The sequence below is a fragment of the Rattus rattus genome, chromosome 6 (genome assembly GCF_011064425.1).
Source record: "Rattus rattus isolate New Zealand chromosome 6, Rrattus_CSIRO_v1, whole genome shotgun sequence".
NCBI lineage: Eukaryota > Metazoa > Chordata > Mammalia > Rodentia > Muridae > Rattus > Rattus rattus.
The window spans coordinates 9,563,907-9,577,483 of record NC_046159.1 but is presented as its reverse complement, the minus strand read 5'-3'; the positions used below and the strand labels follow the sequence as shown (position 1 = coordinate 9,577,483).

The following is a 13,577-nucleotide window of genomic DNA, read 5'->3' as shown; positions in this document are numbered from 1 at the left end:
CCACTGCCCAGTCCTCCTGGGTCTGCCTTCCCCCTTGAAACACCCCCAAAAGGAGAAAAGAAGAAAGAAATACAAACCACAACAAAGTCAGATTTGCGTTGCCCGTATACCCACGGGAGCATAGCCAAACTTCCAGTGGCCAGCAGCCCCTTGGAAAAAGGCCAGTCCTTCCTTCCCCGCCTGCACCCCTGCCAGCAGCCATCCACTGTGGAGAGCTGCACTTCGACATCCTCATCACAGGTCTTTAAGAGTTTTCTTCCCGTGTAGGCTGCTCTTTGGATGGAGAGGTATGGTATGGGGTAGAGTGTCTCACAGGAACCTTCTATGACGCTCTTTCTGAACTGTGAATCTGCCAGCATCAATACCACTGACAAAACAGCTTCCTTGCCTTTTACACACAGCACAGACCCGCACTTTTAATATTTGGCGTTCAAAGCGATATTTGGTGAAACATGGTCAGATGGGTTGCCTTTTTCTGGTCATCAAAGGATAATAAAATTGAGATAAATCTTAAATAAAAAAATGATTTCTTGGTTCTTAGCTATGTCTGAAGTTGGATTCAGTATCAGCAAATTTCTACTGGGGGTGCTAATTTGCCAGATAACTTGAGTGTGTCCACTAAACACAGGTACCAGCATGGTGGGACAATCATTTCTGATTTTTTTTTAAAGAATAATTAACAAGGAACAATATTCTCTACCACTTTTAGCCAAGCTAAGTCTCAATGTAGGTGAAAAAAAAAAAAAGGACTCTCATCTCTGACCAAGAGACAATACAGTCTTAAAAGTGCATTAAGGACAGATTCAAAAATACTGCAAATTAATTCAAGACCCAAGCATGTAAGCCCACATAATAGATTTCTTTTACAGAAATGGAGTCTGACTATAGCGGGAATGCAAATCAATTTCATACACACTTATAAAAATGTCTGTATAATTACAGGGTACCAAATCAAGCACATGGCATCTAAGAAATGGATTGAGAATTCAGGGGCTAATTGCTCTCTAGGATATAAGAGGGCACAAAGGGCCTGGCAATCTAATTCCTTCCCACTGCAATAGGCGGTGGTGGGTATCAGGAAGTTAAAACACTTCGATTTCACATCTTCTGGGCTGCTAAATATTTGCCAACATGTCTTAGGTGATCAGGCATACTTTTTTAAAGCCGTAAATTTTACTCATTAAAAATGATACAAGCAATTGGAAATGCAGCTCTGGAAGCAGAAGCATAGGAGAAAGCAGCAGTCCGGGAAATGCACACTGTGCGCCCGCCCAGGGACCCGCATGACGTGCATCCAGCCAACAGCACACCGTACACCCAGGGAACCGCACGCAGTGCGCATCCTCTGATGGTTTTATTCGCCCCTTCCCCTTTCTGTTTTGCCCATTAGAAAGTGAAAAGCATAGACATTTCAAACTTAATGAGTCTTTATTTTACGGTTAACAAAAGAGGGCGTGCCAACATTCCTTTGGACTGTCTACTGTGAGGTGTAACTAACGTTTCCATTACACGTTGTCACTCTCTGTAGTACCAAACGTAAATAAACAGAGAGGAAGGTTCAAGGTTCGCACCGGATTTGGAAAACAGAGGCACGCGACGATAACCTGTGGAAAGAGGAACTGTGCCAACTTGGAAATACCGCATTAAGAGTAATGGCCTCCCCATTGCCGCTGAGGAAGGTGTGTCTCTGAGTAAGCGTCTTAACGCAGTTATCGCTGTGAGACAGAGGTATAATTATGCCAACGTAGTATGTTACTTTTCCATAAAATGGAGCATTCCTAGTTTCTGTTCGAACTTCCAAAAATCCTGTGTGTCCCAGTGGTGAGCCCACACCTCAAATGTCTCCTCTCCCCAAGGACATAATGACCCAAAGTTAGCCATCACCCTGCTGCTTCAAAGAGACCCTGACTGCTGCTTCCTGGTGATAGAAACCTGGGCACCTTGCAACAAAGTTATTTATAGCACTAAATAAACCACTCCGGGCAGGCGACTGTGCACCATTCTTCCAGCCCCGAAAATGATCCAAAAAGGTCCGGCTCCCAGGATCCCAGTTTGTCCTCAGAAAGAATGAGCCAACGTTTCCCCTCTGTCTTATCCCTGCCCTTCATATCTTCTTGTCACCATGACTACCTTTCATTGAAAAGGAAGAATTAGGATCCTGGCAAAGAGGAACATATGCCAAGTTTCCCTAGCAGCCCAGCATACCTCATCCCCAAATCACTTTCCACAGGAAGAACCCATCTCTGCTGTCCAACAGAAGAAAATCCATGGGTCCACCCAAAGCTCCCTTCATATCCCGCAGGTGTAGATGAAATGATGGAGGAGTTTGGTATAATCCAAGTGTGACTTTGATACATGTTATTAAAAATCGTCTTACATTTGAGAACATTACCTTTGTTCATGCAAAGAACGGGTAAAGTGTACTGCCCAAGTAATTCATTTCCCGATAGGAAGCCTTGAGTTTCAACAACGAAACGTATCAGTGCCAATTCTGGCACTTGAATAAGAAATGTGAATGTTTCGTTCCACCTTGGACTAAAAGCTGAAATATAAAGAAACGGATACAAGAATATCACAGATGCTTTCTGTAAGGGGGAAAAAAAAGCAAATAATAAGAGGTCTCCACGATTTTTCTGTCTAACAGTTGGGCATGAACAATGCTAATTTGTACTTTAGGGCACTTGAACGTCTAATGTAGTCAGCGAGCAGAAGATGTCGTGACAGCAGTGACCCTGGCTTTTGAAAACTCCATAGGAACTACAACCCTGACAGGGCTAACAGGCAAGGGAACCACAACTGGAAGAGGCCACATTGCTCCTAGTATTCCATGTACCAAATTGCAAAGTGGGGATGCCAGCCGGGAGAGTGTGACCTCGAAGCAGACAACGGTGTCTTTGTGTAACATGACTGACGTTAAGGCAGTCCCTTCACGGCAAAATGGAGACATGGCAAACTGAGAACTGGCCTCTTTCCGTGCCGGGTTATTACAGAAAGAACTCTGCCTTGTTTTTCACTAGTGATGATTTCAAGGTCCCGAGTTGATAAACAATTCAGGGCTCCAGTGAAATAAATCTTCCCAGTTAACCCACCCCTTGCCACAGCAAGGAATCCAGATTGTTTGCAGCTTGATTTAAATGATCTAAAACCTTGAGTCAACGGACTCAAGATAATCACAATCAGAACAAGTCTCAGATCCAATGGTTGGGAGAAAAATTACACACGTCCAGGTACAAAGAAAATCCTTTCCATGTCTGTAGTTTTCATCATTTTTAGCATTTCTGATAGGTTTTTGAATAATTATATTGATACCTATGATTTCTATAGTGCTCCTGAAGTCACTAGGTCATTTTACCAAGTGGCAGTCCTGAATGTGTCCTTTGCCCATGGAAACAGGAAATTAATTATCATATGCTGGAATAATGACCTTGGCCTGAGAGCAAACATAATTCCATAGGGTACAGGGGCAGATTTAGGGTCCATTCTGTAAAGATACTTCTACGGCTCTATAGAAAGTCCATACATAAAGTCATTGTTCTTCCTCAAACACCACTATCCCACCTACCCGGCCTGCCCCCCCCCTTCCTCTGTATCTAATCTCTGTGTCTTTCTCATACACACGTGCACACATCTACATCTGGGCAAAAGAAACTTATTGTTATTTTTATAGAAGTATCCAGGACATGAAGTTTGGTTGGTGACTGTACTTCCCATGTCCCAACAAACAGATGAGTTACCTATACCTTATCCAAACATGGTCCTTCCTTCACAGACATCCTCGTCTCTAATTCCACTACCATCATCACCATAGCCATCCCCCACAGTCTGACAGTCCATCCTGTCATCCACCCTAGACCATTACTCCCACAGGGTGATGCACATGAACACCATCTATTCATTTCTGCCAGCCACCATCTTCCTTACGACATGCCTTCTATGTCTTTTAAGCGTTTGGTTCCTATCCTGACACTGCTCCTGTTTCTCATTTCCCACCTTACCTACAGAAACATTCTCCTGAGAGCTCAGTGCCTGATTCTGCTGTAGATGGCTTAATTTTATCCCTTCCCCATAGAGACCTCCCTAAGAGCAAGCAGGGCTTTCAGACACGCCCAGGAGCATCTATAACGTGCACACTTTCTCACTTGCTAGTCTTTGTTGAGCATCCTGTATGCTGCCCGGTCTTCATGACCGAGAGTCACGTTATTCTTTCTCCCTTTAGTACCATTGTCTCCAACTGTAGGAAAATAAATCTGTATTTTTTTTCCTATGACTGTCTTCTGTGGGCCCCTTGACTACGGGATTTTGTTTTCTCCCTCAGACCTAATCATATCTCATCATAATAGTTTTCTTCTTTCGTGTCATTTTTTGCTCTAAGTTGTAGAGTGTCTCTAGTAAAGTTAAGACGTACATAAACACATATCTACTAAACATTTTTTTTTAAGTTTCTGATGCTTGCCGAATCATGGGGCTTTGGCCAAGCAAGATGTCAAGACTGAAGAACCAAACTGAATTTCCTCAGAGACGTTCGCAGAAAACCCAGTGCTAAAACCAACATTCTGCGGTTGTATTATTATAAAGGGCACACTGAATGAGTTATTCTTAAGTTAATTTAAGAATGTTTTCTGAAGAAGAAAATACAATTTTTTCCCCCACTAAGAAGTAAAAAAGCTCACCATTGTTCTTAACAGCACGACTCTGCTGCTTCATGTGGTCATTTGGGACACCGTAGACTTCTATGATCACTATTATGTCAGATGTATTTGAGGACCCGTTATCAGGCAACTGGATCCCACTGATGAGCTGTGCAAACATGCGTAACCAGAAGGACTTAGCTAAGTAGGAAAATACATCACTACTTGACCTTAATCAAATCGCGTATCCCCAAAAGACAAAGGCTCTAAATTATTGGCTACAAAGACTGAAGCTGGGAATTTTAAATTTTAACCCTTTTTCTGTCCAATATCACTAGATAATGAACAAGAACCTGTCTGAAATATTGTTTACTCAAGTGCATTCATAATGGAATCCACAATGCCCAAGGTTTATGATTCATTCGTACGCATTTTTATCTTAAAAACACTCTCTCATCATTTTACTAGTTCAGTATGACTGTTTTCCCAAATATGAAACGTTGCACCACATAACATTTCTTTAAAAATTTACATTTTAATCAGTTATAAAATCTGACATTGTCCACTGTTAACTACATTGCCATATCAAGGAAACAGAACTCAGTAAGATCAACTATCTCACATGCATGTTCGGAACAGGGATCAGAAACATACTTTTAAAAGTTACCAGTTATATTTTTATTTAGCCTAACTATTGAATCAAGATTGTGTTTTGATTTTAAGGACAAGGTAAGCATAGAACATTTGAAATATGTTGATTTTAGATGAGAAATAAAAGTCAAGAAGCTAGGACCCCAGCCCTGGATAACAGCTATGGTTACTATGCCTACCACCAGCCTCCTGACCACACATCCAGCTTCTTAAGACCTCCCATACCCAGCCATCAGTTGACCGGAGCTGTCTCAAGGTAGAACAGCTAGACTTGGAGAGCCACACAGAAGGTAGTAGAGGAAGAGGGCCAGATGCCTGCTGACCCTTGTGGAGAGGGGGTCTCTGTTCACACAGACACTACCAAACTTTCAGAAGACCAAAGATAGAGCTCACAGACCCCAAAACAAGTTCCATAAAAGAAAACAGTGGATCAACCCTCTTACAGTTTAATCCTGCTCCAAACGGTGTAGATGTCTACACTGAAGGAAAAGTATAAGCAAAATAAAAAAAACAAAACAAAACAAGACAAAAAAAAACCCACAGCAGACTAACAGAATGGTCCACTTAAGTCCAGAACAGAAATAAAGTGACATAAAAAAAACAGGACAACATGCCCTGCCCCGAAATTACTAATCCTATAGTAATGAATACCAATGAAAACCCAGGAAGACCCTCCCGGCAGAGTTCAAAAGAGCGACCATAACTATGTTCAAACTTCTCAAAGAAGGACAAAAGCATTCACTTGGCTAAGTGAAATGCTGAAGTTAATCAAAGGCATAAAAATTTGGTTCAATAAAGAGAATAGAAAAGTACAAATCTAAAAATGAAAACAACAATAAACCAAATAAAAAATAATAAAAACCCTCATAGGAAAAGCCTCACCAATAGAATGGGTCCAGTGCAAACAATGAGTCAGGGCTGGACGACAAAGCAGGGTCATCTGTCACCCAGCAACGGTGAAGAGAAATGTAAAATGCATATGCTAACAAAACATGCGACCTTTGGGGACAGAATATACCATGAAAAGACATAAATTTTTAATATAGACCTAAAAGAAGAGGAAAACCATAGAAAAATCAAGAATAATAAAATCAGAGAAAATTGCCCAAATCTAGAGAAAGAGGTGCCCATCCAGGTACCTACAACACCAAACAAACAAGACCAAACCATCACCATCATCATCATCATCATCACCATCAACACCATCACCACCACCATCACCACCACCACCATCATCATCTCCCCATGATATATTATAGCTAAAAATTTAAAACAGAAAATAAAGAAAAGGCATTAAAAGTTGTGAGAGAGAAAGGTCAGGTCACTTGTGAAGCCATTGCCATAAGAATTTTTTTAAAAAGTGTTTTTTTTTTCAACAGAACATTTTAAAGCCAGACAGACTGGGGAAAGGGTGTTCCAATATCTGAAAGATCACAACTGCCAACCCAGACTATATTATACCCTAAAAAAAAACCTATCCATTAAAATGAAGGAGAAATAAAATCCTTTCCTGATAAAACTAGACTAAATGGATTTGTGATCACTAAGTCGACTCTACAGAGGGAGGATACAAGGAGGAATACTTAATTCTGAAGAGAACAGTAAACAAACCAAGAGATCATGGGGAATGAGTAAATACAGCCAAGATAGTTAATCGAAAGAAGTCTAAGAGAACACTACAAAATCAACAAAGTGACAGAAATTGATACACATCTTTCAATAATATAGTTCCTGACACTAAAAGACACATTCTAACAGAATGAATGAGAAAATGGGACCCATCCATCTATTTTCCTGTCTCCAATAAACTCACTTTATCAAAAACAATAAAACCCTCTTATAGGATAGGAAGGGGTATTTCAAACAAACAGTACTAGGAAATAAGCAGCCAGAGCTGTAGATATTCTAACATTTGACAATAAGTTTCCAATCAAAACCAGTTAATCAGAGATTCCAAGGAAGGTCTCTTCATATTCATTAGAAGAGCAATCCACCAGGAAGGCCGTACAAATCTAGACACATATCTTCCAAACACAGGTTTATCCAACCTCATTGAAAACATACTACTATATTCAAAAACACACTACTATATTCAAAAACACAGGTAAACCCAACACACTGTTTATGAATAAATTTAATTCCAATTTTCACCAATAAACAGGTTATTGTGGCAAAGCCTAACAGGAAAACTCTTCACATCGTAGAGCAAATAGAATTAACACACCTACAGGCTACTGTACTCAAACACCAAAGAATACACATTCTTCTCGGTAGCCCACAGAACTGTCTCCAAAATTATCATATATAAGAACTTAATTCTCAACAAATATGAGAAAATTAAAATATCCTGCATGCTCTCAGACCTTAATGTAAGTACCTATCTGACCTGAATCTGTTAAAGAAGAAAGTTAGGGATACGCTTCAACCCATAGGCACAAAAATGGCTGTCTGAAGAGGATTCTGACAACACAGACTTCAAGACACACAACTGATGAGGGAGAACTCATGAAACCAAAAGGCTCCCACGTGGCAAAGGGCATCATCATTAAACTGAGGAGACAGCCAACAGAGGAGAGCAAAACACCTGTATCAGCATTATATCTGACCAAGAGTTATTATCTATAAAGAACTAAAAACAAACAAATTAATAAAAAGCAATTAAACATCACAAAAAAAAAACAACAACCAATCATAAAATGTGCCATGGAACTAAACAGAGAGAATTACATGATATGTGTGTAATAAGTTCTCAGACAATAAAGAAGTGATAAACCTAAAGATGCAGTTGTAAAAATTGAACCACATTTTCAATCACTCTATGATCATATGGTTGTTTTTTTTAATAAATAGCTTATATGAAAAAGAATGAGAAAAAGAGAGGCACAGAATAGAGAATAGGAGGAAAGGGAGGAGAAAACCTGCTGAGGTGTAACTTCTTCTGTCCTAAATCCACACATTATGACATTGCTATACACTAAGGTAACTGAAAATACTTCATGACCTGTATTCAAGAGGCATAAATCATTCAGCATAGTTAGGTATCTGCGGGTTTAGAAAGAAGACTGCTTGTAGGTATTCACGACACTACTCCCAGATATGGCAAGTGCACTTGGCAGCTGATTGGCAGCTCTGTGGAAAAGGGCGTGTCTAAAATGGGACTGGTTCAACTTTGCAAACCCTGTGCCTAAGGAGAGGAAAGGAGAGGAAAGCAACGGAAAGGAAAAGACAAATTACTTAGGCCAAAAGCTGCAATCTAAAGGTAACAGAATAAACTGGAGATGTCGACTGTCTCCATCAAGGACTCAAGGAAGCTTAGAGCAAATCCAGGCCTTCAGGGTTTCCAAGTTGTGCTCCCAGACCCTGTGAGATCAAAGGAGTCAACCACATAGCGCTTTAAAATAACCATGAGGAGAGGACTTACTCGTAGCTGTGGTGGCTGCTTCCAAGGGGACTCACTAACCTGTCTGTCTGAGACCAAGCCACTTAACACCTCAAAGTGAGATACTCCCAGTATAAGCCTGGAGGAGGAGCCCAGAACACGCATAAGCATCTGTGTGCACAAACTACCCTGAAAATTCATTTCCTCTGAGACAGCACAGATGCTTCCTCCGCTATTCTTGGCAGGCAACAGATGTCACTCATCCCATCAACGTCCCTATATGAAGCATATGCTTTATGGCAGACCCTGTCAACGAGGCTTGAACAAAGCGCAGCTCTTATCCTTAAAGAATCCTCAGAGAGCTGGGGAACAAAGACAAGAGAATGAGTACACTGCAGTGTGCTACATGCGAGAGCGCGTGCTTGCGTAGGCTGCAGCGAAAGGAAACTGTAAAAAGAGAGCACAACCAAGAAAAAAATGCTTGAAGTAAGGATTTTTAAGTCTTGAGTCGGTCAAGTTGTGGCATCTAAATTTAATTCCAGCACTCGGGAGGCAGCAACAGGTAGATCTCTGAGTTCAAGGCCAGCCTGCTGGCTACATAGACAGTTCCAAGGCAGCTATGGTTGCACAGTAAGACCTTGTCTAAAAGATGGGTGGGTGGAGACAAACATAGAGACAGAGACAGACAGAAAAAGGAGAGAGGAGGAGGAGAGGGAGAGAGGGGGAGGGAGGAATGAAGGGAAGGGGGGAGAGAGAGAGAGAGAATGAATGAATGAATGAATGAATGAATGAATCCTGATCATGGTTATAGAATAAGTTAAGGCTGGATATTGTGAGACATTGGTACAGAAACAAAAGCTAAGCCTTGACTGGGAAAGTAACCAGCAAACAGAAATGAATGTTAAGTACAAACAAAATCATCATAATAATAAAACCTCTCCATCCGACTTAAAGGAAGAAGGACTAAGAAGACCGAAACAGGCTGTTTTCCTTTAGTTTCTGTTATTTTCATAAACTACCCTGACAAAGGGTAACTTAAAAGGAGAAATGATTGTTCAGCTTACAGTCCATCATTGTGGGAGGTCAAGGCAGAAAGCTGAAACAAGCAGTCACATCCACTGTCAAGAGCAAAGAGAATCAATGCATGCAACCCTGCTGCTTCTCTTATACCTTCTCTTATACAACTCAAGCCTAGGGAATGATGCTGCCCACTTTCAGGCTGGGTCTTCCCAGACCATTTAACTCAAAAGAACATATCTTACTTGGGGCTGCAGAGATGGGTCAGTGGAAGAGCGCTCAGTACTCTTCCAGAGAAAGAGTTTGACTTTCAGTACTCTCTTGGCAGCTTACAACCTTCTTTCACTCCACCTCCAAAGAATCCAACACCCTCTTCTGGCCTCCATGGGCACCAAGCATGCATAAAATGCATAGACATGTACATAGGCCAAACACTCATTCACATAAGATACTGAAATAAAATTTTAAAAAGAAATTAAAGTCAAGCTCAGAGACCAATCTAATCCAAACAATCTCTCACTGAAGACTCTCTTCCCAGATGATTCTAGACTAGACAAATTCTGACTAAAAAAGAAAATGCATGGTATGTACTCTTTAATAAGTGAATATTAGCCAAAAATGTACAGAATATCCAGGATACAATGCACAGAACTCAAGAAGATTAACAAGTCGAAGGACCCAAGTGAGGATGCCTCCTCAATCCAACTTGGGAGGGAGAAGAAAGTAGTCACAGGGGATGGGGAGGGGGACCTGGATGAGAAAGGGGTTGGGGGAAGAGAAGAACATGATCAGGTATTAGGGGGAGGATAGAAGCCCTGAGGGCCAGCAGAAAGAATGGAAACGGGCAACCTTGAGAGGTGGGAGGTGGGGAGACTCTTGAATATACCAGAGACCTGGGAGGTGAGAGTCCCTTAGGACTCAAAGGAAGAGACCTTAGATGAAATGCCCAACAGTGAGGAGAAAGAACTTGTAGAGTCCACCTCCAGTAGTAAGACAGGGAATCAAGTGGAGGGATAGGGTTGCGATCCCACAGTCAAAAACACTGACCCAGAATTGTTCCTGTCTAAAGAACTACAGGGTCAACATTGGAGAAGAACCTGAGGGAAAGAGGGTCCAGCGACAGGTCTGGGATCTGGCTCGAGGGGAGGCTCCAAGGCCTGAAACTATTACAGATGCAATGTTGTGCTTATAGATGGAAGCCTAGCATGGCTGCCCTCTGAAAGCCCAACAAGCAGCTGAAAGCGTCAGATGCAGATGTTTACACCCAACCAATGGACAGAAACTGGTGACCCCTTGATTGAATTAGGGAAAGGCTGGAAGAAGCTGAGGAGGAGGACTTCCCTATAGGAAGACCAGCAGTCTCAACTAACCTGGACCCCCGAGATTTCTCAGACACTGAGCCATCAACCAGGCAGCATCCACCAGCTGATATGAGGCCCCCAACACATGTATAACAGAGGACTGCTGGGTCTGGAGTCAATGAGAGAGGATGCACCTAACCCTAGAGAGACTTGAGTTCCCAGGGAGAGGGGAGGTCTCGTGAGGTGGATGTAGGGGTGGTGGCATCTTCTTGGAGATCGGGGAAAGGGAGTATGTGATGAGGACGGTCAGAGGGTAGACCAGGACGGGGATAAAGACTAGACTGTAAAACAATTAAAGAATAATAATAATAAAATAACCAACAACCGGAGCTGATTGCCAATGTTGAAGAAGTCAAAAGAGACCTGATGAAAAAGAACAAATTCCTGAAAGAGGACAGCAGCACAGTGGTTAGACCAAGAGAAGGGATCATGAAGACCTGGAGTAGACTGGGTAGAATTTATAAGTGGGTGATACAGGACGTGAAGGAGATGTATAACAACGCTACCATGTTTTCTGGTCTGAGCTGGTCAGAAGAGTAACACCATTCATTGACAAGTCAATAAAATAGTTAAAGGTAGATTGACTGGGAAGGGATGTTAGGCTTTAAAATTTTTAAGTTTGACAGGAGAGTGATTTAATGAGTATGGATGCTTGGTAGACTCTTTAAAATGTACTCCAGGTTCTAAAAAACATTGAAGTCACGTTTAAGATTTGAGCCTTCTGGCCGTTCAAACCATGAGCCTTGGCGTGTGAGACTCTGAGAAGAATCATTTGTTTGGAACAAAGGTGAGGTAAAAGCTTTATGCAATACGAACATGCAACATAAATATTTTAGGAGTAGTCACAGAAAGAGGAATCCATCAATGGAAGTGAAACGGATTTTCATGGCAGATAGATAATAAATCCAGAACAAGAAGAGACACGAGTGTGTTATAAAGGCTCTTAGGAGTGGCAAATCCACCTTTTCCCACTGAATCAACTACTTAAAAGATGCAGGAAGGAGGCCAACGTGACAATCCCCTTGTAAAAGAAGCCCCGTGGTCAATAATACTTCTCCACATGCCAGAAAGTGTCAGCTAATCAATATCTGTAGCCCGAATTGTAGGTGACTTCTAGCTATCTACTCTGACTGGATTATGGTGTCACTACATCCCATGAGCAGGAGCAAAGCCAGCTGTGTACCTCACCGGCACTCTCTCCTGCCAAATCTGAAGCATTTTCTCCCTGCCCACCTTTCCTCTGTTGTCTTTACAAATTTGCCTGGTTGGGAGGGATCATTCTCTACAGCGGGGAGGAAGAATGGGGTGAGGAATTGTGGGAGGGTCACTGGGAGGGGGCAATGGCTGTATTGTTAGTTAATTAATTAATTAATTAACTAAAATGCACAAGCCAAAAAAATTTATTTCTAGGAAATAGCCCATAAGTTCTCTCATTCTTCACTGGTACTAAATGGATAAGACCTGAAGCAGGTAAGAGTGGGTTCCCAAGCCCAGTGGTGTTAGGACGATAGTAGACAGAAGTGAGACAGACATTGTAAGTGAGGTAAATTCTGGGGTTTGGAGTTTCAAGCATCACAGTCAGGAGTGAAGATCAAGAGGCCCACTCATCGGCTGACAGAGTCCCAGACCTCCACTAAGTAGCAGCATGGAACACGTGACTAAAACAGCAAGATTACTGACCCAAATCCCAAAAGAATATCTGAGATGGGGTTTGTAAGAGCAACTCTTCGAACAGGAGGAGGCAGACAAATTCCACAGCTGCCCTCTGTACAGGTGGAGGTACAGCCTGGGGCAGCGGCTTGTAATTAAGTGGAGAAAGAAATGCAACCAGGCCTTTTCGGAAGGTTCAGTTACATTTTGAAAGGTAAATAAACCACTGCGTTTAGGGCACAGAGAATGAGGACAAGTTCATGCTAATGGAGAGACTGCTTTCACTATGATGAACTTGTCCAGGAAGCAGTAAAGCAAGAGATGAAAGATGAGGGGGGGGAGTGGGAGGAGCGAGGTAAAGATAGAGATAAAGATTGAGTCACATGGGATGACTGACAATCAGATGCTAAAAGTGCACACCTATATTAAAGTGAAACTAAAACCAAATACAGGGGTCTAGAAAGATGGCCCAGCAGCTAAGAGCGTGGCCTGGTATCACACAGGACCAGAGTTCAATTCCCAGCACCACAGTGGACAGCTCACAACCATCCGTTCCTCCAGCTCCAGGAGGATCAGATGCCCTCATCTGGACTACACAGGTTTCTGCACTCATGCTCGCATGTGTACACACACACACACACACACACACACACACACACACACACACACACACACACACTCGTGAACAAATCAATCAATTTTAAATTTGAATATAGATTTTTGAATCATCGCAGGGAGGAACTGTTAAGGCCTCTCACAAACTGCAGGCTGGGAGGAGATGAGAACATTATAAGCTTATAATATATTAATAGACATGGATAATGGATACAGGAGAAAGCACACCCATTACCTTTATTTGCAGTCAAGCAGAGCTCAGAGACATAGCAGGGA

General features: G+C 42.0%; 1 protein-coding gene across 1 annotated transcript in view; it reads right to left on the bottom strand.

The window, feature by feature from the left end:
• Nucleotides 1–1,515: 1,515 nt before the first annotated feature.
• The window catches only part of Plcz1 (phospholipase C zeta 1), a 54,342-nt gene continuing 42,280 nt past the window's right edge, over nucleotides 1,516–13,577 (bottom strand). The window contains exons 11-13 of the mRNA XM_032907316.1: nucleotides 4,671–4,797; nucleotides 2,393–2,542; nucleotides 1,516–1,604 (exon numbers count right to left, since the gene is read on the bottom strand). Of these exons, the coding sequence (XP_032763207.1) occupies nucleotides 1,516–1,604; nucleotides 2,393–2,542; nucleotides 4,671–4,797 (366 nt within the window). The remainder of the gene's footprint in view (nucleotides 1,605–2,392; nucleotides 2,543–4,670; nucleotides 4,798–13,577) is intronic.